Source organism: Trachemys scripta, unplaced genomic scaffold (assembly GCF_013100865.1).
Source record: "Trachemys scripta elegans isolate TJP31775 unplaced genomic scaffold, CAS_Tse_1.0 scaffold_28, whole genome shotgun sequence".
Classification (NCBI taxonomy): Eukaryota; Metazoa; Chordata; order Testudines; family Emydidae; genus Trachemys; species Trachemys scripta.
Window position 1 is genome coordinate 2601500 of NW_023260513.1, and position 20829 is coordinate 2622328.

Consider the following 20829-nt stretch of genomic DNA (forward strand, 5'->3'; position numbering starts at 1 on the left):
GGCTTCCCTCATAGTCACAGCCCACTCCCCACCACTGCTGCTTCCTCCCACCCCCCGCCCCCATCGCTGGCCCCTTCCTTCCTATACACCCTCTCTAGCTATGGGCTTCCTGTCTCATCCCACTACTGCTTCCCCTCCCTTCCCCACTGCTGCTGCTTTCTCCCCCCCCCCCCCCCATCTCTCCCACCCACAGCTGACCCCTTCCCTTCCTAACCACTCCTCATCCCCTGGCTGCTGACCCCTTCCCCCACCTCCTGCTGCTGATTCACCCTCCTCCAGCCTCAGCCGGAACTTGGTGTGGAGGGGACCAGGTGACGTCTACACTTCAGTCGGCAGGTGTGACTGCAGCTGGGGTGGAGGTGCCCAAGCTAGCCTGGATCTAGCGAGCACTGCTAAGATCTAGCAGCGAAGCAGTGTCAGTGCAGGGTTTGGTGCGAGCTAGGAAGGCAGGTACATACGTGGGGGGTCGGAGGGGCTCACACCGCCCAGGCTGAAAGCCGGGCCACTGCCCCGCTGCTAATTTTAGTGCCACTCACTAAATGAAAGCTAGCTCAGGTCTGCAAACACATGCCCCCGGCTGCAGTACAGACAGTCCCTTAAACAGAAGCTGGGGCATTTGCAGAGTCAGGGTCTGGTCGACACACAAACTTGCACCCACGTGGCTTTCAGTTCCCCCCTCGCCTTGTGTTGGCTCCCTGCCAAGTCTGGGTGGTGACCATCCTAGTTTACATGTTAAGAGCAGTGACCTGTTTTGATCTAGCAAGTGAATCACTTAAAAAAACCCAAACAAAAAAACCCAAACCCTAATTAAGGTCAATCAAAATAGGGCACTTACAGTACATTTGCAATCAGTGGGCCGGTAATAAATTCCCCTCCTCTCGCCAAAATTACTATTCAAATCATTCAAGTTAATTTTAGTTGGCAACTGTCACAAGTTAGAAACTTTTAAAAAAAAATTAAAAACCCCAGATCCCAACTTGACAGTTTTGGCTTCATCTACCAGACGGTCACGTTCAGGGCACCGCTCTGCTTGGCTGCCCCCTTGTAGATTCCCTTTCCAGCCCCTGCACCCTGCTTCCCCAGCCCTGCTAAGGTGCACCCGGATTTTGCGCTGCTGGAGGGGTCAACAGAGGACAGCATGGAATTGGAGGGGGAGGTGGGGAGTGAAGCAGGAAAAAAGCGGTCAGAGAGAGGGAGGGAAATGGAGAAGGGATTATAGGGTGGGGCACAATGGAGGAAATCTAGCTCTCTGCCCCATCTGCAAACTGCTCCCTCCTGACATCACGTCTCTGGGCAGAGTTCCTCTGGGCCATGTCCACTGGCTTCCTGGACACCTTTGAGGAGTGGTGGGCACTGTCCTGGCTTCTTTTCCTCTGTGTCCCCCTCTGAATCCCTGATTTTGAACCTGTGATCCTCACTCCCCTGGGTTCAGTGGCTCCTCCCCTTAGGCGGAGGGGGAGGGGCCTTTAAAAGTGGCGGACCAACATCCGCCCATCCCCAGTGCTCCACTAGGGGCAATCCGCTTAAGGCAGCTCACCGCCCTGGGATGCTGGGGGCCTGGGTTCTGTTCTCAACTCCGCCTCTGCCTGACTTTGGGCAAGTCACGTCCCTGCTCTGGGACTCAGTTTCCCCCTCTAGCACAGGGAGAGCGATACCGGCTTCCCTTGGTAAAGTGCGTTGAGATCTCCTGTTGACAAGTGTGTCACAGAGTCACCGGGCAATGCTCTGGAACCTACTCCCTACGAAGCCAGTCAGGACTCTGGGGGAGCCTCCTCTCTCTGAGCATACAGTCTCCAGGGCAAGAAGCTCACACAGCTTCAACCTTCCTGGGTCTGACCTCGGAGCATTCAGCATCCCCTTCCACACTGTGCGCTTCCCACAGCAAATCCACCCAGGTGGGGCTCCTAGGGAAGCCAGAGGGCCCTGCACCCCAACTCTGCAGTCAGACGTGACTCTCAGCCAGCCAGTAAAACAGAAGGTTTATTAGACAACAGGAACACAGTCTAAACCAGAGCTTGTAGGTACGGAAAACAGGACCCCCCAGTCAGGTCCATCTTGGGGGTGGGGAGCCCAGACCCAGGTTCTGGGCCTCCCCTCGTCTCCCCAGCCAGCTCCCAACTGAAACTCCCTCCAGCCCCTCCTCTGGCCTTTGTCTCTTTCCCAGGCCAGGAGGCCACCTGATCTCTTTGTTCTCCAACACCTTCAGTTGGCACCTTGCTGGGGAGGGGCCCAGGCCATCAGTTGCCAGGAGACAGGGTGTCGGCCATTCTCTGTGCAGACAGCATCACACTGGTCCTCTAGGGCTCTGCAACAATCACACACCCTTATCCCACCACCTAAATACTTAAGAAATGCATAGGGGAAACTGAGGCACCCACACAGTATTCAAAGAAAACATTAAGAACATTCCCACTTTGTCACAAAGTGCTGTAAGAGCTGGGGATTATCACCATGGATGTCCTCCGTTTCAGTGGGTCCTGCCTCTAAGAGAGCGCAAAAGACCCTACTGCATTTGAGGCCTTTGGAGCATGGGCTATTAGCTTGTGTTGACCTGAATTTGATGGGTTGGTTGTTATGGCTCGCCACTGATCGCGTCCGACTAGAAGATTTATAGGTTCTTGTCCAATTCAGAGTACAGGGTTCAAGAACTTGGAGAGTTCTGTATCGGGAGAGGACTCTCGGGGTGCTTGGCAAAAACGCTTACCCTGAGGACAATACCAAATTGATAAAAACTTTATTGAGATTAACAAAAGACTAATAAATGCTATGAAACTTATCACTGCAAAACAGTAAAAGAATTCCAAAACTCCTGGTGGTAACATTTCTATTATAAATACCTTAACTGAACATACTCACACCCTTCCCTGAGGACTCCTGGCATGCCCGATAACATGATGGTGCTGGCTTCCCCAGTAGTTAGGAATGTTGAGTAGTTCTACTATACTGCACAAGCTGAGCTGATAGCGTGAATGATAGGTAGATAAAAAGATACTCTATAGAATATAGGAGAACAAAGGAAAGAAAGAGCTACAGGAAAAAGCACTCCAGACTTTTTCCAAACAAGGTATTTTATAGGATCCTGACACTATGTAATTCAGGCCCAACCTACTATACCCAAATCTTATTTCCATACCCTAAGAAATGAATGGGTACCCTTCTCCTATAGGTTAGTGGATTATGACACTTACTCTCTATATATTAATAAGGATTATCTCACTCCAGAACTGCCAACCTAGGCTCTCTTGGTGACCTCCAAGTCGTGGTGTACCCTGCAGAAACCAACCAATTGTAGGTGGCAGATAAACCTGTTCAGTGATGTGTACAGTTCCTCCCTTTGGTTCCCCAAAGTTCAGGGATCATTCTTATCTGTGCCACAGGTTACCAGCTTTTATGCTGACATACTCTTAGGGCTGGTCTACACTGGAGGGGGGATCGATCCAAGATACGCAACTTCACCTACGCGAATAGCGTAGCTGAAGTCGAAGTATCTTGGATCGAATTACCTGGGGTCCAGATGGCACGGGATCGACGGCCGCGGCTCCCCCGTCGACTGCGCTACCGCCGCTCGCTCTGGGGGAGTTCTGGAGTTGACGGTGAGCGCGTTCGGGGATCGATATATCACGTCTTAACGAGACGCGATATATCGATCCCGGATAAATCGATTGCTACCCGCCGATACGGCGGGTAGTGAAGACGTACCCTTAACTGATTCTACTTTTTGCTATATAGCAGATCTTACTGAATCTTACAGGCTGGTAGGCTTCTTTCATTTCAGCATTTCAACAAAGGTTACCAGTTTTTATGCTGACATACTCTTAACTGAGTATACTTTTTGCTCTATAGCAGATCTTACCGGATCTTACAGGCCGGTAGATTTCTTGCATTTCATCATTTCAGCAAAACTTATTCTATGTATAATTATGAGGAAACACATATCATATGCCTCAACACATCCTAAATTCAAAGGAATTAATACTGATAAAATATAAGAATCAAATGGATTAATTCAGAAAGAGAAACATAGTATTTGATACATCTGGCTGGATTAGTAGGATATAATAGCTAGCAAAATAATCCTATGGGCTACACTTGGAATTTTGGGGAGGGGTTGGAAGTCACTTAGCCCAAGTCCCCCTAAGCATGCTGGGAAAACTGAAAGGCTGTTGACATATTTCAGGCTGCCCAAGATGGCTGAGTTTTCGAGTTAAGACGACTGGGCTAAAAGAGCCTAGTAAACTCTGCAAAGTCCAATAACTTGGCGTGGGCTGTGAGTACAAGTCACAAAGGATTTACAGGAGTGGTGCAGGGCTTTGCCTTGTGGTGGTTTGCTGTGTCTGGCAAAAGGACCACAAGAGATCATCTAGTCCAGCCCCCTGTGCTGAGGCAGGACCAAGCACCATCTAGACCATGCCTGACAGGTGTTTGTCTAACCTTTTAAAAACCTCAAATGACGGAGATTCCACAACCTCCCTAGGCAATTGTCTTAGGTTCCTTTTATTTACTTCCCAAATTCCAGTTCTAATGAGCATCAGGCCCCTTCATGGGGCTTCAGCTCATACCTTAGGTGGCGCTGGTCCTTGCCTACTCATCTCAAGCCATCTCATCTAAAGCGAACTAGGAGAGTGGGGGCAGACTGTCCTACACCTGAAAGTCTCCTTCAGTCCAGCTTTTCCCAGCTCTTCCTACCCAAGGAGACAGCCACAAACTGCAGACCACCAGTGGAGTATAAAGGCTTGTCTATATAGCCGACTGGCTAAGCAGCAGTTCTGCAGAAAAGGACCTAGGGGTTACAGTGGATGAGAAGCTGGATATGAATCAACAGTGTGCCCTTGTTGCCAAGAAGACTAACGGCATATTGGGCTGTATTAGTAGGAGCATTGCCAGAAGATCAAGGGAAGTGATTATTCCCCTCTATTCAGCACTGGTGAGGCCACATCCGGAGTATTGTGTCCAGTTTTGGGCCCCCCACTACAGAAAGGATGTGGACAAATTGGAGAGAGTCCAGCGGAGGGCAACAAAAATGATTAGGGGGCTGGAGCATATGACTTACGAGGAGAGGCTGAGGGAACTGGGCTTATTTAGTCTGCGGAAGAGAAGAATGAGGGGGGATTTGATAGCAGCTTTCAACTACCTGAAGGGGGGTTCCAAAGAGGATGGAGCTCGGCTGTTCTCAGTGGCGGCAGATGACAGAACAAGGAGCAATGGTCTCAAATTGCAGTGGGGGAGGTCTAGGTTGGATATTAGGAAACACTAGGAGGGTGGTGAAGCACTGGAATGGAGGTGGTGGAATCTCTATCCTTAGAGGTTTTTAAGGTCAGGCTTGACAAAGCCCTGGCAGGGACGATTTAGTTGGTGTTGGTCCTGCTCTGAGCAGGGGGTTGGACTAGACGACTTCCTGAGGTCTCTTCCAACCCTAATCTTCTATGATTCTATTAAAGTGATCCCAGTATAAGCCAAGGTGGGAATTTAAACCAATAGTCATACCAGTTCAGCCTCCCATGGGGAGACTCTTATTCTAGTACAAGAGTGGCCTTTTTCCAGTTTATTTAATATTGCTTTGGAAGGGGTTAAAGCTAAATCAAAAAAAGAAACACTTAGTGCAGAATAAGAATCTCCACACAGGAACAGCAACACACAGACCCTTGTGCCCCTCCTCCCCCAGGTTCCGGATGCTTCCTGGAGCGGCGCGGGGGCAGGGCAGGGCAGGCAGGGAGCCTGTCCTTCCCCCGGTGCATGCCGGGCCAGAGCCCGCCCCCTGAACCTCTCCTGCACCCGACCCCCTGCCCTGAGCCCCCTGCCTCACCCTGCACCCCTCCTGCATCCCAACCCACTGCCTTGAGCCCCATGCCACACCCCAACCCCCTGCCCTGAGCCCCCTGCCGCACCCTGCACCCCTGCTGCACCCCTCATCCCTCCTGCACCCCACACACCAACTCCCTGCCCTGAGCCCCCGCCACACCTCACACCCCTCCTGTACCCCCTGGGAGCAGGGAGCGGGCGGAGTTTTGGTGGGGATTTCGGGGAAGGGGTTGGAATGGGGGCAGGGAAGGGGTGGGAAGAGGCGGGGCAGGGGCAGGGCCTCATGGAAGGGGTGGAGTGGGGGCGGGGCCGAGGGCGGCAGGGGGGGAGGTGTCAGTAATGCGGCTCTCGAGCCAATATACTAGTCCTCATGTGGCCCTCGTGGTCATTTGAGTTTGAGACCCCTGCCTTAGATCCTAAAAACCAGGGACCATGGCTCTGGGGGCGGTACAAAATCCCCAAAAGAAAAACAAGCTAACAAAAAACCAAACCTATCCCGACAGCACACACCCTTCCACAAACCTGAGTGGGTTCCCTGGAGTGCTGTATAGAGAGGGGAGACTGTGGACTAGATGTGACAGAGGCATTTTCCACTGCAATGTCCCATATATCAGGGAGTGACAGACGTTGTCTCCAACTGTAATACGTCTCCTTGAAAAGCATCAAGGAAAAACCAAAGCTGACCCTGGGAGACGTACTAGAGAGTGACCTGCTACCAGATCAGGAGTGACAGCAAGGATAACAGGGTACTGAGAAGCAACCCCCAAACGCTGCAAGTGACCCCATCCTGGGTGCATCATACCCGTCTCTGACGACACCTGTGGTCTGGATTCTTCTAACACCTTGGCAATACTGGGCTTGTCTGGTGGCAAACATCACTAACAAGCAGCCTTGGTAGGCTCAGCAGACGCCCAAAGAGACTTTATCACATTGTAGGTGGTTGTGTTGTTGTTGAAGCTGCTGGGTGTGACCACCACCCTTCCTTTACAATAACTTTTTTTTTTACAACTAACTCTTTTATGAAATCACAGCACCCCTATCCCAACACAGAGGCACACGCGGGCTACTCGGGAGTTTCAGTTATGTAGGAGAGGGATGTGGCCAGGTATTGCTTGTGAGTAGATGTGTGTGTGTGTGTACGTGTGCACAAGACAGAGAAGAAAAAACAATGGAGAAGCTGAGGGAGCAGGCAGCCAGAAAGCCAGACACAGAAGCGCTGGCAGTGGGATCCTGAGAAGAAACCTTGAGAGCGCTTTTGGGCACAGTACTGACTGAAAGAGGCTAGGAACTGTGAGCAAGGAAACTGTCTCCCATGGTTTGACCCTTCCCATGTTTGGGGTTACAGGAATTTGTACTTTCTTTGTAAATAAGCCAGACTGCATCAAAGGTACCAGACCCCGCTGTCAGTTTCTCCCCGTAACTGGAGCAAGCTGCAAGATGCCACATTTTTGGTGAGTCGCTCAGGTCAAAAGGGATAAGAGAGGGTTTGATGAGCATCGGACCATGTAGCTGTAGCTTGCTGGAGGCAGACCAGCTTCTTAAGGCTTGCAATGGGGCGGGTGGATGCGTGTGTGCGAGGTCTCACATCTGACACCAGGGCCCCAGCTCTCCCCATGCCCCTAACCCCACATGCACACACACACTCCTGGACAAACTCGGTAGGAAAGGAGCCCTGCTCCCCCTGATTCTGGGAGAGCTGGATAGCCGGGCATCTGGGCAAACTGCTTACCCTGGGGGATTAAACCAAGGGCCGTCTGGGGCTGAGAGAACTGCTCAGTTTCAGCCTCTGCAAGTATTTTCCACAGTCATATTTAAGGCACAGCAAACACCCCAGCAACTCCCCCCACTCCCATAGGTGTTACAATCACAGGCACGTCAGATTCCTCCTACACCTGCTCTTCGGCATTTGCAGAGCCCCGTCTGTACAAAACCAGAGGTTTACCCATTTTTTGCAAGTTCTAGCTCCCCCAGCAGGCGTGAGCTGGAAGCAGGGAGCAGTGGGTGGGATTCAAGGGCCTGTGCTATACAGCGGCAGGTGTGTGGGCAGAGGGAGGTGTCAGAACAGATGATCACAGTGGTCCCTCCTGGCTTTACAATCCACCACGCTAGAGACCCCATTTAAAGGCTCAGAACCAGACTTAAGTTACCTGGCTCCGCTCCGCTCTCGGGGTTTCCACGGATATCAGGATTAAACTCTGGCCACAGTTTCTTCCCTGCGGGATCCATTCTTTTCTCTCGTCTCGGTGGGACACGCGGGCACGCGCTGGGCGCCTCGCTTTCTCGCTATACCCGGCGCGGGGATTCAGTCCCAGTCGGCTGGAGAGATTCCTGGCTCCCGACGTTCTCCAGCTCTTGGCTGTTCTGCAACGCAAGAGGGAACAGCCAGAACATGTAAAGGGCAGTTTCTGTGGACCGTCACTAGGTGGGTCACGAAGTCATCGCTGCTATAGAGCTGGGACACGGGGCATGGAAAGTTCCCATTGGTAGATTACTAGACCTGACTTTCCCCACTCTTTAAAAGGTTCTGAGGCTACATGCTTGGTTGAAACTGCTCCCCAAGACACTGCTGCCTCAGATGCACCGGCAGGGGAAACCGAGGCAGGAGCACAGCAGAGCTCTGACTAGGCTCCCCAGACGCAGGTTTTCCCTTTTTATAGTATCCCAGCACCTTCCCCAAGCACTGCCCTTCTCCCCATCAGGCCCACCCTAGCCCGCTCATATTCCCTCCCCTTATGCTCTCAAACACAGCCATTTCTCCCCCCCCGCACACACACTTTCTGGTGGGAGAGGGAAGCAAGACTGTGGGGGGAGCTTTGGGGCAAGGAGGATTGTTTTGGGGAGACCTGGTGCTCAAAAAGGGGTGCAGCACGGAAGGACACCAGCCCCAAAACAGCAGGCTCGCCTGGCGCTCCTGCCTCAGTTTCCCCATCAGTGCTGCCTCAGTGTACAATGGAGTCTTTAAGCGCTGATGCCTCCGCGTAGTGGGACTAAGCTCCTCACTTCGGACCCTTGCCCTGTGCACAGCCCTATTCTCTTCAACACAGGAGCCCCCTGCACACGCCCCGCCCCCCGCCATGCATTCCCAGCCTATCCTCCCCACACACACACACTGCCTTCAACAATGCTACTGAGTCTTCCCATCTCATGCCCGCCCTCCTCCCTCCTCTTAGCTATCAAATTCTTCTACACAGCTGCAATTCCCAGGACCAAAAAGAAAATATGTGGCCAGATTCTAAAACCAGAACTTTCTGTGGGCAGTAACAACCCAGCCACTTCTCTCTTTTGTTCCTTGATAATGTGCTGGGCATTAGAAGAAAACAAAAGAGAGGAAATAAACTGGAAAGAGGCCAGATGTGCAGTGACTTGTCTTAACTCCTTACTGGCTTTCTCAAAAGCTACTTTCAAAATGCACAAACCCCCCCCCAACCCCCCAGAGACAGCCCTTCCCTTACGGTGAGGAGGCTCCCCCAGGAAAACACAACCCAGAGATGGCAGCTGCACCACTGACTTCCCTCAATGCACAGCCCACTGGCCCAAACACCCACTCCAGTAGAACGGCTTGAAATATTTTTGATCACTGTGTTTTCCAGCCAAAAAATGATCTAAATGGTCTAAAAGTAACGGGGGGGGGGGCGGGGGGGAGAGGAGCAAAGTGTCATTTTTACAAAAATTTCCAGCAGGAAATTTCCAAGTGTAAATTTTAGTTTGGGATTAAAAAATCCACACAACTATTTTTTATACTGCGCCCTTCCCCCTCACCCACCCCCTTTCTGATGGTCTCAGCGCAGCACAACCCGTGTTCTCTATTACAACGATAGGGTCGGGGATGGGAGTGGGGTGTGTGTCCGGCAGTGTCCATGTGCTGGATGAGGGTTTCTACAGCATTTTTATGCCCAGGGGCAGACTTTGCCTGCGGGACGAGGAGAAGTTTCCCTTGTTGTCTATTTCGACAATAGATTTGGGGGCCAAAGCTTGTCTGGGTCACTTTTTGTTGAAACCACTTTGTGGTTTCCCCGTAGACGCAGACCCCAAGCCATGACACTCAGTCTCACCAACTCACACCCCACCAAACACCCGATTCACCCGGGGATCCCCCGGAGCATCCACACTAGGATTCAGTGGGTCTCCACCACCTCCTGAGCTCTCCTAAGGGGAGCCCCTTCCCAACTCGATGCTCTCCCATCCCCCACACTAGCCTTTCCCGGCACCCCTGAAGCCCACCCCGCTGCACAGGGACCCGGCCTCAGTGCTGAGAGCGCCCCGTGATCTCCCCACCCCACCCACTCGGGGGGGCTGGAACAATGTGTAGAGTGCGGTGCTCAGAGCCATTGAACCCAACTGTAAACTCTGCATATGATGGGAACCGCTTCAAGCCAGGGGCAGCCCCCCTAGTTCCAGAACCAATCCGCACACCCGCTCTCCAGTCTGGATCACTACTGGGGTCCCTAGCAGCATCTCAGCCAAATCACACACACCCCAAAACACACACACCAGCCCCACCCCTGCCCACCCCACTGCCAGGTGCAGCAGCAGAAGAAAGGAAGGAGTCCCCACTGTGTCCCAGGGAGCTCTGCTTGTCTGCAGGAGCCCCTGCTACAGCCACAGTGAGGTCCTGGCCCCAGCTGCCTCCCCCCAGCCTGAGCAGCCCAGGTTATGGCCCAGTGACACCCCCCAACCTGGGCTCCCTCCCCCAGCCCCAGCCCTCTCACCTGGGACCTGGCTCTCACAACGCGGCTGGACGAGGAGACGCTCTTGTGCCTGGGGAGCCAGTCTCAGCCCTCCCTTGTCAACACAAAGGGAAAGCATGGTGGGGGTGGAGCTAGCTCTCCATCAATCAGGGGTAGGGTTACCATATTTCAACAATCAAAAAAGAGGATGGGAGGAGCCCCGCCCTAGCCCCACCCCGTCCTGCCCTAGCCCCACCCCTGCCCCTTCCACTCCCTCCCACTTCCTGCCCCCTCAGAACTCCCAACCCTCCCCCCCACGCCTTGTCCCCTGACTGCCCCCTCCTGGGACCCCTGCCCCTAACTGCCCCCCAGGACTCCACCCCCTACCTAAGCCTCCCTGCTCCTTGTCCCCTGACTGCCCCCTCCTGAGACCTTCCCCACATCCTAACTGGCCCCCTAGGACTCTACCCCCTACCTGTCCCCTGACTGCCCCAACCCTTATCCACACCCCCACCCCCTGACAGCCCCCCCCAGAACTCCTGACCCATCTAAACCCCTCTGCTCCCTGTCCCCTGACTGCCCCCTCCTGGGACCCCTGCTCCTAACTGCCCTCCAGAACCCCACCCCCTACCTAAGCCTCCCTGTGCCTTGTCCCCTAACTGCCCCCTCCTGAGACCCCCCCACCTGTACTCTGACTGCCCAAAACCTTACACCCCCAACCCCCAGACAGCCCCCCCCGAACTCCTGACCCATCCAACCCTCCCCCTGCTCCCTGTCTCTTGACTACCCCCACCCCAGAACCTCCCTGCCGCTTCTCTGAGCCCCGGCCCCCTTACTGTGCTGCAGAGCAGCGCGCTCGGCAGCGGAGGAGGGGAGCAGGGTCGGAGCTCCAGACTGCCGGAGGCCGAGGCGAACGGTCGGGGATCTGCGAATGCAGGTGGGGGGGAGGGAGGGAGAGGAGGGGAGTGGTCTCAAGTTGCAGGGGAGAGGAGGGGGAAGCGGAGGAGGGGCTCTCTCTGGCTGTCAGAGCCCCGTGCAAGTGGCACGATCCAGCCGGCTGCCCTGTCAGCCGCGTGCGCTCTGCAGGGGGAGGAAATCTGGACATTTACAAATTCCCCCCGGACGCTATTTTTAACTCAAAAAAGCCGGACATGTCCGGGGGAATCCGGACGAATGGTAACCCTAATCAGGGGCTGAGTTAAGGAGGGGCGGGGAAACACTTGCAAATTAGCTCTGCTCCTCCAGTTCCCCCAAAGTCTGTGTAAACCCCTGGGGAGTGAGCGCGGTTGGGCCCGGCTGCTGGGAATTGCTAAAGTCCCCCCATAACTTTCAGTGAAGCGGCAGCAGCTCCTGCCTTTAGCTCGGGCCTCGGGAAGTCCCCAGTTTATTCCTTGGTGTGACTGGTCACCACACTATGCCGCTCAAATGCCTGTTCACTTCAGTCCCAAAGACCCCTCTGTTCCCCAGAGATTAGGTACCCCCGCACTTTCCTGACTGGAACCAGACGCCTGCAATGTGGGCTGGTAGCCCTGCGATTCCTGAGACAGATGCTCAAACTTTAGCAATCAGTCCTGCAGCACCGCTGGCTCCCTGCATGGGCATGTGTGCGCCCCTCATGACAGACCTGAGTGGTCCCTTCTAGGCTCTAAAGTTCTACATTGTCTTATTGAGTGCAGAGTTATGTAAAAATAATAACAATTCTATATCAGTATGACTGTGCTACAGTACATGTATGAGGGGAACTGAAAAATACTTTTATCCCTTTTACATATTTGTAATAAAAATAATCTAAAGGGAGCACTGTACACTTTGTATTCTGGTGTTGCCACTGAAATTAATATATTTGAAAACGTTGAAAACACCCAAAATATTTAAATAAATGGCATTTATTGTTTAACGGTGCAATTAAAACTGCAATTAATCGTGAATATTTTTAAATCACGTGATTAATCGCAAATATTTTTTTTATTGTTTGACAGCCCTAGTTTTAAGTATTTATTCTATCATCATCTATTTAGATTTGTACAGTTGTGTGAAATTATAGGCGGGGCTGTTGGTCAGGCAATAATTAATGATAGTGGATGCTGAGATTCCAGAAAGTTAAAGCTTTATTACCATTAAAACACAAATTGTCAACATCACATGTCAAAATACAGACACAAAGTGGGGGAGGTGATAGCTTTTATTGGACCGACTTCTGGTGGTGAAAGAGACACGCTTTCGAGCTTACACAGAGCTCTTCTTCTTGAAAGCTTGTCTCTCTCACCAACAGAAGTTGGCCCAATAAAAGTTATCACCTCCCCCACCTTGTCTCTCTAATATCCTCGGTCCAAAATGACTACAAACAACGCTGCAAACAAAATATACCAAGTAGATACCTTAAATCAAACTCTAAGAAGTTCTCACACAACATTTTTCTTACTTTGCCTATCTGCACATTTCAATCATCAATGGAATTTTTTCCCAGTTTCTGCGTGTACAGTGAAATCGACATTTACCAACATAAAACTACTCCTTCCAAGTTTATTCAGACTGCAAACTCATCATGGCAGAAACTGTCTCGTTCAGTGTGCCAGGCACTGTACAAGCACTGCGGAGAAGCCCTGATCACATTTGGGAATTCTATTAGGACACAAATAACATCGGAAGATGAGGGTTAACACACCCGCTTGGTTTCCTTCACAGTATGGCACAAGTTAAAGGAATTTAACCCAAACTGGCTTTATAATCCCTTTGCAATTGCCTCTGTGTGCAGACAGTAATGCGTACTCTGATTGATTTTCAACAAATCATGTGGCAGCAAATCATGTGGCCCAGCTCCAAGATGGGTTAGGAATAAGAACAACTGGTGTCCACATGACAAGCAGAAAAATTCTATCACCCTCAGGTGGTGTGGATCATGGGTTCAAGAAACTGTGGGTACATCTACACTACAGCGGGGAGTCGATTTAAGATACGCAAATTCAGCTACGTGAATAGCGTAGCTGAATTCGACGTATTGCAGCCGACTTACCCCGTTGTGAGGACGGCGGCAAAATCGACTTCTGCCGCTTTTTGTCGGCAGCGCTTACTACCACCTCCGCTGGTGGAGTTAGAGCGCCGATTTGGGGATCGATTGTCGCGTCCCAACGGGACGCGATAAATCGATCCCCGAGAGGTCGATTTCTACCCGCCGATTCAGGCGGGTAGTATAGACCAGACCACAGTGACTTCCTTGTCACATGGACACATTCATATGGTAGTGACTAGTTTGGGAGGAAACTAGAGCGTCGATGCCAACCCCTAACAAGATGCCATAATCAATACCTCACTCCTCTATAGCTCTTTTCAACATAAATGCCCTGCCCAGAAAAATCCAGCCTCCTTTGATTCTTTCAGATTCTTACTTTGTTGATATGTAATCATATCTGCCCAGCTATTAATTCTACCCACTAACCTACAAATCAACCCTCCCCTCCCAGCCCCCCGATCAGTCCAGTTCCCTAGCCCCCAACATTTGCCCTGCCCCCAAATCAGTGCTGTCCCCTCATCTGCCTTGCCCTCCAAGATCTGCCCTGCCCCCACATATGCGCTGCCCTCACAGCCCCTAGATTAGTGCTGCCCCTCACATATGCCCTGCCCCACCCATCCTAACCTCTGCTTCTCCTACACAGCCTGGAGTTCTTCACACACACACCCAGCTGCTGGGGGGCTACAGCAGAGTCCCACCCCTGGCCCCAGGCTGAGTGTTGCAGAAGGGAAGGGGGGAGACACAGAGGAAACTGTGTCTGTCTTTCTCACAGAAGGGGAAGGGCGGGGAGCAGAGCTGCCCTGAGCTTGGGGGGACTGTCTCTGCTCCGCACTCCCCTCCTGTAAGAAGGCTCTGAGCTTTGCCAGATCAGGTCCAGCATCCTCTGAAATCCCGTCACTCGTGGAGAAAAAAAAAACATTGCCAGGGTCAGCGACACTGTAAAAATGCCACATCTCTCCCCTGTGCTGACGCACTGTTCGCTCCAACCCCCATCCCATCCCCGGCTCCGTCTCATCACCTCAGGCTCACAGCTGGTGTCGTCTGGGTTCGATATGGTTATTTCTGTTCAGCCACAAAAAAAAGTCCCCCGCCCCATTTAGCACTAAATATATAACAGTCCCTTCCCTTTGCAGCTGGCTGGCACACCTGCAACATGTTTCCTATTGCTCAAGAATCAACTAAGAGCATGTAAGCAATGGAGAGGGACATTTTTTAACCTTGCTTAGACTTTGGAAGACCATTTTCATTGGTTTCAGAGTAGCAGCCGTGTTAGTCTGTATCAGCAAAAAGAACAGGAGTACTTGTGGCACCTTAGAGACTAACAAATTTATCTGAGCATAAGCTTTCGTGGGCTTCAGCACACTTCTTCGGATGCATTTTAATTGGGACCGCTAACCAATTCCAGTGGGGCCTCAAGAAGTAATTGGTTTAAACTGTGGCAAGGAAGATTCAGGTTAGACATTAACTAAGCCCTGGTCTACATGAGAAACGGTACGTCTACACTAGAAACACTACAGCGGCGCAGCAGACTGTCTACACCGGAAGTAAGGTTGTCTTAACTATGTATCTCTGGGGTGTGAATTTTTCACACCTCTGAGCAACATAGGTGCACCATCGACCTAACTCTCTAGTGTAGACCAACCCAAAGTTGCATCTAATTTAAACTGGTTTCTAACCTGGTTTGGTTAATGCACACCCACAATCCCACCCCACATAGACACTCTTATTTCGAATTTATGGCCAGTTCATTCCGGTTTAGCTTAAACCTGTTCCTAACTGATCTGAGCTAAAGTGAAATAAGCCACTCTCAAGCTCTAATAAGAGCAAACACGTTTCAATTTAGCTAAGATGCAGTAATTTTTAATCTGATTTCAGTTCAACTCTCTCATGTAGATAAGCCCCACGGCATCTTTATTATTATGTAAATTGCAAAAGCAACTAGGAGTCGTAGTCATGGACCAGAACCCCCTTGCTGGACAAACACAGAACAAGGATGATCCATGCTTTGAGACAAGAGACAATGGGTGGGTGCAGGCAGACGGACGGGGGAGTACAAGGGAACAGTGAGACAATATGTGTGATCAGCTGCTGGGCGTATAGTCATCCGTAGCCCGTATGTTGACTTTGTTTTTCCCGGTGGGTGCTCCACCCTCGCTCCACCCCAAGACTCTTTTCCCCTGAGGACCCACCCCCACTCCACCTCTTCCCGTTTAAATGATAAAATTAAAGGGAGAGGGGCTGGGGTCACTCTGGCCGGCCAGGCACAGCGGGGGTCGAAGTCCAGGGGCCAAACAGTGGGATTTGGGTCCGGACGCACACTGGGGCTGGGGTCCAGCTTGTGGGGCTGGGATCTGGCCACTGGGGCTGGGAGTTAATGGTTAATGTTAACATTTTACATCTCTACTTCCTGCCCCGCTCCACCACCTGCCCCAAGACCCCACCTGCCCGCTGCACATTGCCTCTGCCCTCGTCCAAGAGCTGCTGAACAGCTGTCGCGGCTGGGTGCTGAGCACTCCTGGATTTGGCGCCTATGCGGACCCCCTTGTGCTAGGTGCTGGACAAAAACAGAGGAAAGATGATCCATGCTTCTAATCTAAGTATGAGACATGAGACAACGGGTGAGTGGGGGCCCACGAGGCAATAGTGAGACAATGTTAGTCAGCTCTGTAGCATGTATTATTCCTCTCTGTAACATGCTTACAGCAAGCAACAAAGAGTCCTGTGGCACCTTACAGACTAACAGATGTATTGGAGCATAAGCTTTCGTGGGTGAATGCCCACTTCGTCAGACGCATGCGCATTCACCCACGAAAGCTTATGCTCCAACACATCTGTTAGTCTTTAAGGTGCCACAGGACTCTTTGTTGCTTTTTATAGATCCAGACTAACAGGGCTACCCCTCTGATCCTTATAGCATTTACTCATCATTTATTAACCATTAATAGACAGAACTATAAGAAGTGTGACTGCTTTATGTTCCCCCTTCAACCTGACAATGACTCTGGGGATAAAGCTGGTTCAAATCCTCCCCACTCAACACACACCTGGTGGTGTCACAACCCACCAAGAGACAGGCTCTACATTCCACCCTCTCAGCCAGCAGCGCCGCTCACAGAGACTCTCTTCTCTATTGGCCATGAGACCAGAGCAGATCATGTCTCTCACCTACTCATAGTGAGAGAGCAGAATGACCGATCCATCTCCTACAGACCGGAGACTCCCTCTCCGTCAATTAGACACAATTCCAGCAACAAGCTCAGTATCAAACTCAACCAATCTCTGGAACGAAGCATCCCGATCCGGCACGGCCCCCTCCCTGCTCTTGGAAAGTTACACAGCTCCGGGCATCTGGAAGCAGGAGGTTCTAATGGCAGCTGGTTTGTTAGTTTAGCTACAGCAGCTGCTCCTGCTACAACCCCCAACCTCCAGGGATGCTGCCGAAGGGAGCTCACTCACCAGGTTATCTTCTGCTGGGACCAACAGGGAGCTGGTCTCTGAGCTGAGCCTGGTGAGAAATAGCCTCTAAAGAATCAGTAGGACTAAGAACCATAGGTGTGCGCAGCCCATTTCATTAGGGTGTGCAACCAGGGAGCCCCGCCCTAGCCCCGCCCCTGCCCTAGCCCCGCCCCCATCCACTCCCTCCTACTTCCCACCTCCTGACTTCCCCCCTCAGACCCTCCAACTCCCCCTGCTCCTTGTCCCCTGACTACTCCCTCCTGGGACCCCTGCCCCTAACTGCCCCCCCAGGACTCTACCCCCTACCTAAGCCTCCCTGCTCCTTGTCCCCTGACTGCCCCCCTAGGACTCTACCCCCTACCTGTCCCGACCCTTATCCACACCCCCGCCCCCAGACAGACCCCCGGGACTCCCACACCTATCCAATTGCTCCCAACCCTCTGACAGGACCCCCAGAACTCCTGACCCATACAACCCTCCTCCCACCCACCCCTATCCCAGCCTTGGACTCTCCCTGCCCCACAGCTTTGCCGGAAGGAGGGTGGTGACTTCATTCACACGCCCAGCTCAGCAGCTCGGTTCATCCTGATGGTACCATTCCCCGACTTGTAGCAAGTGTCAGACAGCAGCAAGGACTGTATGGATTTAGTGGGGACCCACGCCCAGGACCCCATCGAGAGCAGTGGTTCTCAAACTTATTTGATTGCACCCCCTTGTTTGTGTCTGTAGTAGTTTATGCCTCTTCCCCCCTCCTCCCGCCACACAAGTACATATACCAATAAAAAATTCAACATACAACGCTCACTAAATATTCAACCCAGCAAGGCATTGATTCAAACAGAGCCAGCGATTCACTGTAATAAGAGCAAAAGCAAACCCGCGACTGGGGTCCATGCCTACAGTTAAACGGGCGCGCGGCTGCATCGCAGCAAAGGGATTAATGTCCAGATGGCCGGGACCGTGTATAAGGCTCTGCAAACGGAACAGCAAACCCTCCAGGCACAGCGCACCCTAGAGCCAAACGCGCAGTGCCACCAGAGGACCTGACATGTCTGGAGGACTCAGCTCTGCTAGTTATTCCCTGCTGAGGGTAACGTGCACAGTAAGGGTTTTTTTCCACCTAAAGCTTCTCATGCCCTCTCCCCCAATACATTCGGCACCCCAGCTCCAGTTTGAGAACCTCTGGGCTAAAGAACCAGGCAGGATGGCTTCCCATAGCCCCTTTTCCCAGGGTTTCAATTTGGGGAAAGTTTAACCCTTTTTGCTGCCTGCATCCCTTGGAGGGGAGGGAAATGAGGTTCCCATACCCAGACTATTACAGGGACACAGGGGAGGAGGGGAGTGAAATGGGGTGGGGGTGGGGAGGAACATGACAACTCCACATGAGCAGAAGAATACAGTGGGAGTGGATTGTGTTCTTCTCACAATCCGCTCCCTAGCTTCTCACACACACACCTGATCTCCAACCCCAAATAGACACACTTGCATCCACACCCACATTAAATCACTTCTCACCTGCATCCCTGGGCCACCACCTGCAGTGCAAGTGGGGGCAAAGCACCTGCTCCCCCATGGCTGCTGCAGCCTTCCCCTTCTTTACCGATGGCGCAGCGCTGGGGTGTTTGTCTGCAGCCAACAGTTAGTTCCCTGCCATCGGCAGCCCAGTTCAGAAGGAAAGGTTCCAGGAGCTCGCTGGCTGGCTCGGTTTGAAAGGACGACTTGCTTTCCTGCCCCCCCTTAGCTTCGGGCACTGGGGGCCTCACAGACCCTCGTGTTTCTCCACCCCTGCATCCTGTTTGGGATGTTGCAAAACTTCCGCCTCTGATCCTCCGTCGCCCGCTTGTTACATTTTCAAACAAACCCCTTGGGGCTTTATCCCACCCTTGGGAGGAGCTCAGCGCTTAGCCCTGGCACCTCCTCTGCCTGTGGCATTCAAGGCGTGACCTCGCATGTCCAGTACGTGTGAGCTCACGCTTTGCACAGGGCACCATCGTTAGCGGCTTCAGCACCTTCTTCAATTAATAAATGAAGCTCTGGAAGAGCTCCCTGTAAAAATCTGCAAAATGAGTTCATTATCCACCTTCGATACTGAATGGGGGTTTGCAGAACGTTACGGGGGGGTCTCCAGAAAAATGTCACTAATGGCGGCCAGAGGACCCCGGGCATTGGAGGCAGCAGGTGGGACCCGGTTGCAGGGCAGACAGCCCGAGCCCCAGGGAAAGCGGGGCCGGGCAGTTGGGGCCGGCAGCCCAAGCGAGCCCCGGCGGTCAGCGGGACCTGCAGCCTGAGCTCAGTGGAACTCTGTTGACCAGGGCTGTCAACGGGGTTCAGCAGCAGGAGCCCCACAGAGTGCGGAGCCGGCAGCCCAGACCTCGGCGCGGGGCCAGTAGCCTGCGCCCTGTGGTGGGCAGGGCGGCAGCTGAGACCCCAGCGTGCAGGTGGCAGCTCGGACCCCCGTCCTTGTCAGACAGGGGAAGTTGGCATCGAGGGCAGAATGAGCAGGGGCCACGCTGTATGTGGGAGGTGGTCCAAGCTCATTTGTTCCTCACAGGGCACCCTCGTGCGGACGGACCTCGTGGCGGAAGTAGAACTGTTTACAAGCCAAACCAGACGGAAGCACGTTGTAGCCCGTGTAGCAGTGTTAAGGTGCCTCAGTAATTGTCATTGTCTCTGGAGTGCTGTTTTGCTTCAGTGAGATTTGAGTGATTCTTCTCATTTTCTAGTTTGTTGGTTGTTAGCAGTCTCTCTGGGTTGTTTTTATGAGAACTTTTGTACACAAGTTCAATGGATAAGTGGCTGAAAAAGGCAAGTGTAAAGACGCAAGAATCAGACAGTGTTTCCTCAAGTCCACACTGTGGAAAATCTACGTCTAATGATCACGATGGTCCTTACAAAGAAAAGAAGATATGACAATGCTTATATAAAATATGGCTTTACATGCATTGGTGATCAAGAACATCCAAAACCACTGTGTGTGATTTGTGGTGATGTTCTAGCAAACAGCAGCCTCAAACCTTCTCTACTTCGGCGCCATTTAGAAACTAGGCATCCTGCACAACTCGACAAGCCTGTTGATTTTTTCAAGTGAAAATTAGCTGAGAGGAAAAGTGACATTACCAGTTTTCTATCCAAAGCAAGTACTGATAATGAAAATGCACTTAATGCATCATACCGTGTGAACTACCAAGTAGCAAAAGCATCAGAAGCCCCTAACATAGCAGAGAGCTTGATTGGTCCATGTATAAAAGATGTAGTTCATTGCATGCTCGGAGAAAAGGCTGGAAAAAGGATTGACATGGTACCTTTCTCCAATAATACGTTGTCACGAAGAATTAATGACATGTCAAATAATGGAGAGACCACAATTGTACATAGAGTGAAAAATAGTCCATATTATGCTATACAGTTGGATGAATCAACTGATGTAGCTAATCTAGCTATTTTGCTAATGATGTACGTTATGTGAATGAAGGTCTGGTTGAAGAAGACTTGTTTTGCCGAGCACTGGAAGAACATACAACTGGAGAAGATATCTTCAATCTGACTAATGCATATTTTCAAGAAAAGGAAATAGATTGGTCTCATTGGATCAGTGCACTAAAACTGAGGAAATTTAAACTTAAATGCCTGGAAATATTCATTTTTAGGAGGGGGTTCACGAGATTTCACAATTTAGTCAAAGCGGTTCGCGGGTCATTAAAGTTTGGGAACCACTGGTCTAGAGGAATTCCGATCTCAGCTGAAAGGAAGTTTGTGTCATCCAAACCAGCACGGCTCAGCAAGTAACCTCAGTTCATTGTGTCTCTGAGCTGCCCTTTGCCTGGCGCGGTCACTGCCGGTGGAAACCCAGTTGCTGTCCCAGCCTGTGGGCATCATGCAACGCAGGGACACGCGGCC

General features: G+C 51.9%; 1 protein-coding gene across 3 annotated transcripts in view; it reads right to left on the reverse strand.

Annotated features, from left to right (window-relative positions):
• LOC117870475 (C-type lectin domain family 2 member D-like) overlaps positions 1-20829 on the reverse strand; it is a 42493-nt gene that overhangs the window by 11098 nt on the left and 10566 nt on the right. The window contains exons 1-3 of one of the 3 annotated variants that reach the window (XM_034757659.1): positions 18533-18752; positions 16933-16981; positions 7947-8160 (exon numbers count right to left, since the gene is read on the reverse strand). In XM_034757659.1, the coding sequence (XP_034613550.1) occupies positions 7947-8025 (79 nt within the window). In that variant the 5' untranslated portion in view covers positions 8026-8160; positions 16933-16981; positions 18533-18752. Of the gene's footprint in view, positions 1-7946; positions 8161-16932; positions 16982-18447; positions 18753-20829 lie in introns of those variants that run through there. The other 2 variants (XM_034757657.1, XM_034757658.1) reach the window with 2 other exon arrangements.